The sequence below is a fragment of the Buceros rhinoceros genome, unplaced genomic scaffold, assembly GCF_000710305.1.
Source record: "Buceros rhinoceros silvestris isolate BGI_N320 unplaced genomic scaffold, ASM71030v1 scaffold24708, whole genome shotgun sequence".
NCBI classification, from domain to species: domain Eukaryota; kingdom Metazoa; phylum Chordata; class Aves; order Bucerotiformes; family Bucerotidae; genus Buceros; species Buceros rhinoceros.
Window position 1 is genome coordinate 7,863 of NW_010425485.1, and position 260 is coordinate 8,122.

The 260-nt window shown below is 61.5% G+C and overlaps 1 protein-coding gene across 1 annotated transcript in view; it reads right to left on the reverse strand.

The window, feature by feature from the left end:
* Positions 1–242, reverse strand: part of CASC3 (cancer susceptibility candidate 3) — a gene marked incomplete at both ends in the record, with an annotated part of 7,393 nt that extends 7,151 nt beyond the window's left edge. Inside the window, one exon of the mRNA XM_010141176.1 lies at positions 215–242. Within this exon, the coding sequence (XP_010139478.1) occupies positions 215–242 (28 nt within the window). The remainder of the gene's footprint in view (positions 1–214) is intronic.
* Positions 243–260: the final 18 nt, after the last annotated feature.

Consider the following 260-nt stretch of genomic DNA (forward strand, 5'->3'; position numbering starts at 1 on the left):
GAGAGCAGGGACCCCACCGGAGCGTCCCCAACAACCCCCTGACAGCCCACGCAGGAGGAAGCGAGGGAGAGCTCAGGGCGCGCTGCGCCCACTGCCGCCCTGGACTGCTATTAGCAGTTACTGTATCGGGGACAACCACAGGGTCACTGGAAAGGTGTTCTGTCCAGTTTTGGCACACAAACAGCTCTGGCAGTGCCAGAGGGTCGTTACTCACCGTCTCCTTCAATGCCATCCTCGCTTTCCTGCAGGGAGAGGGGGAG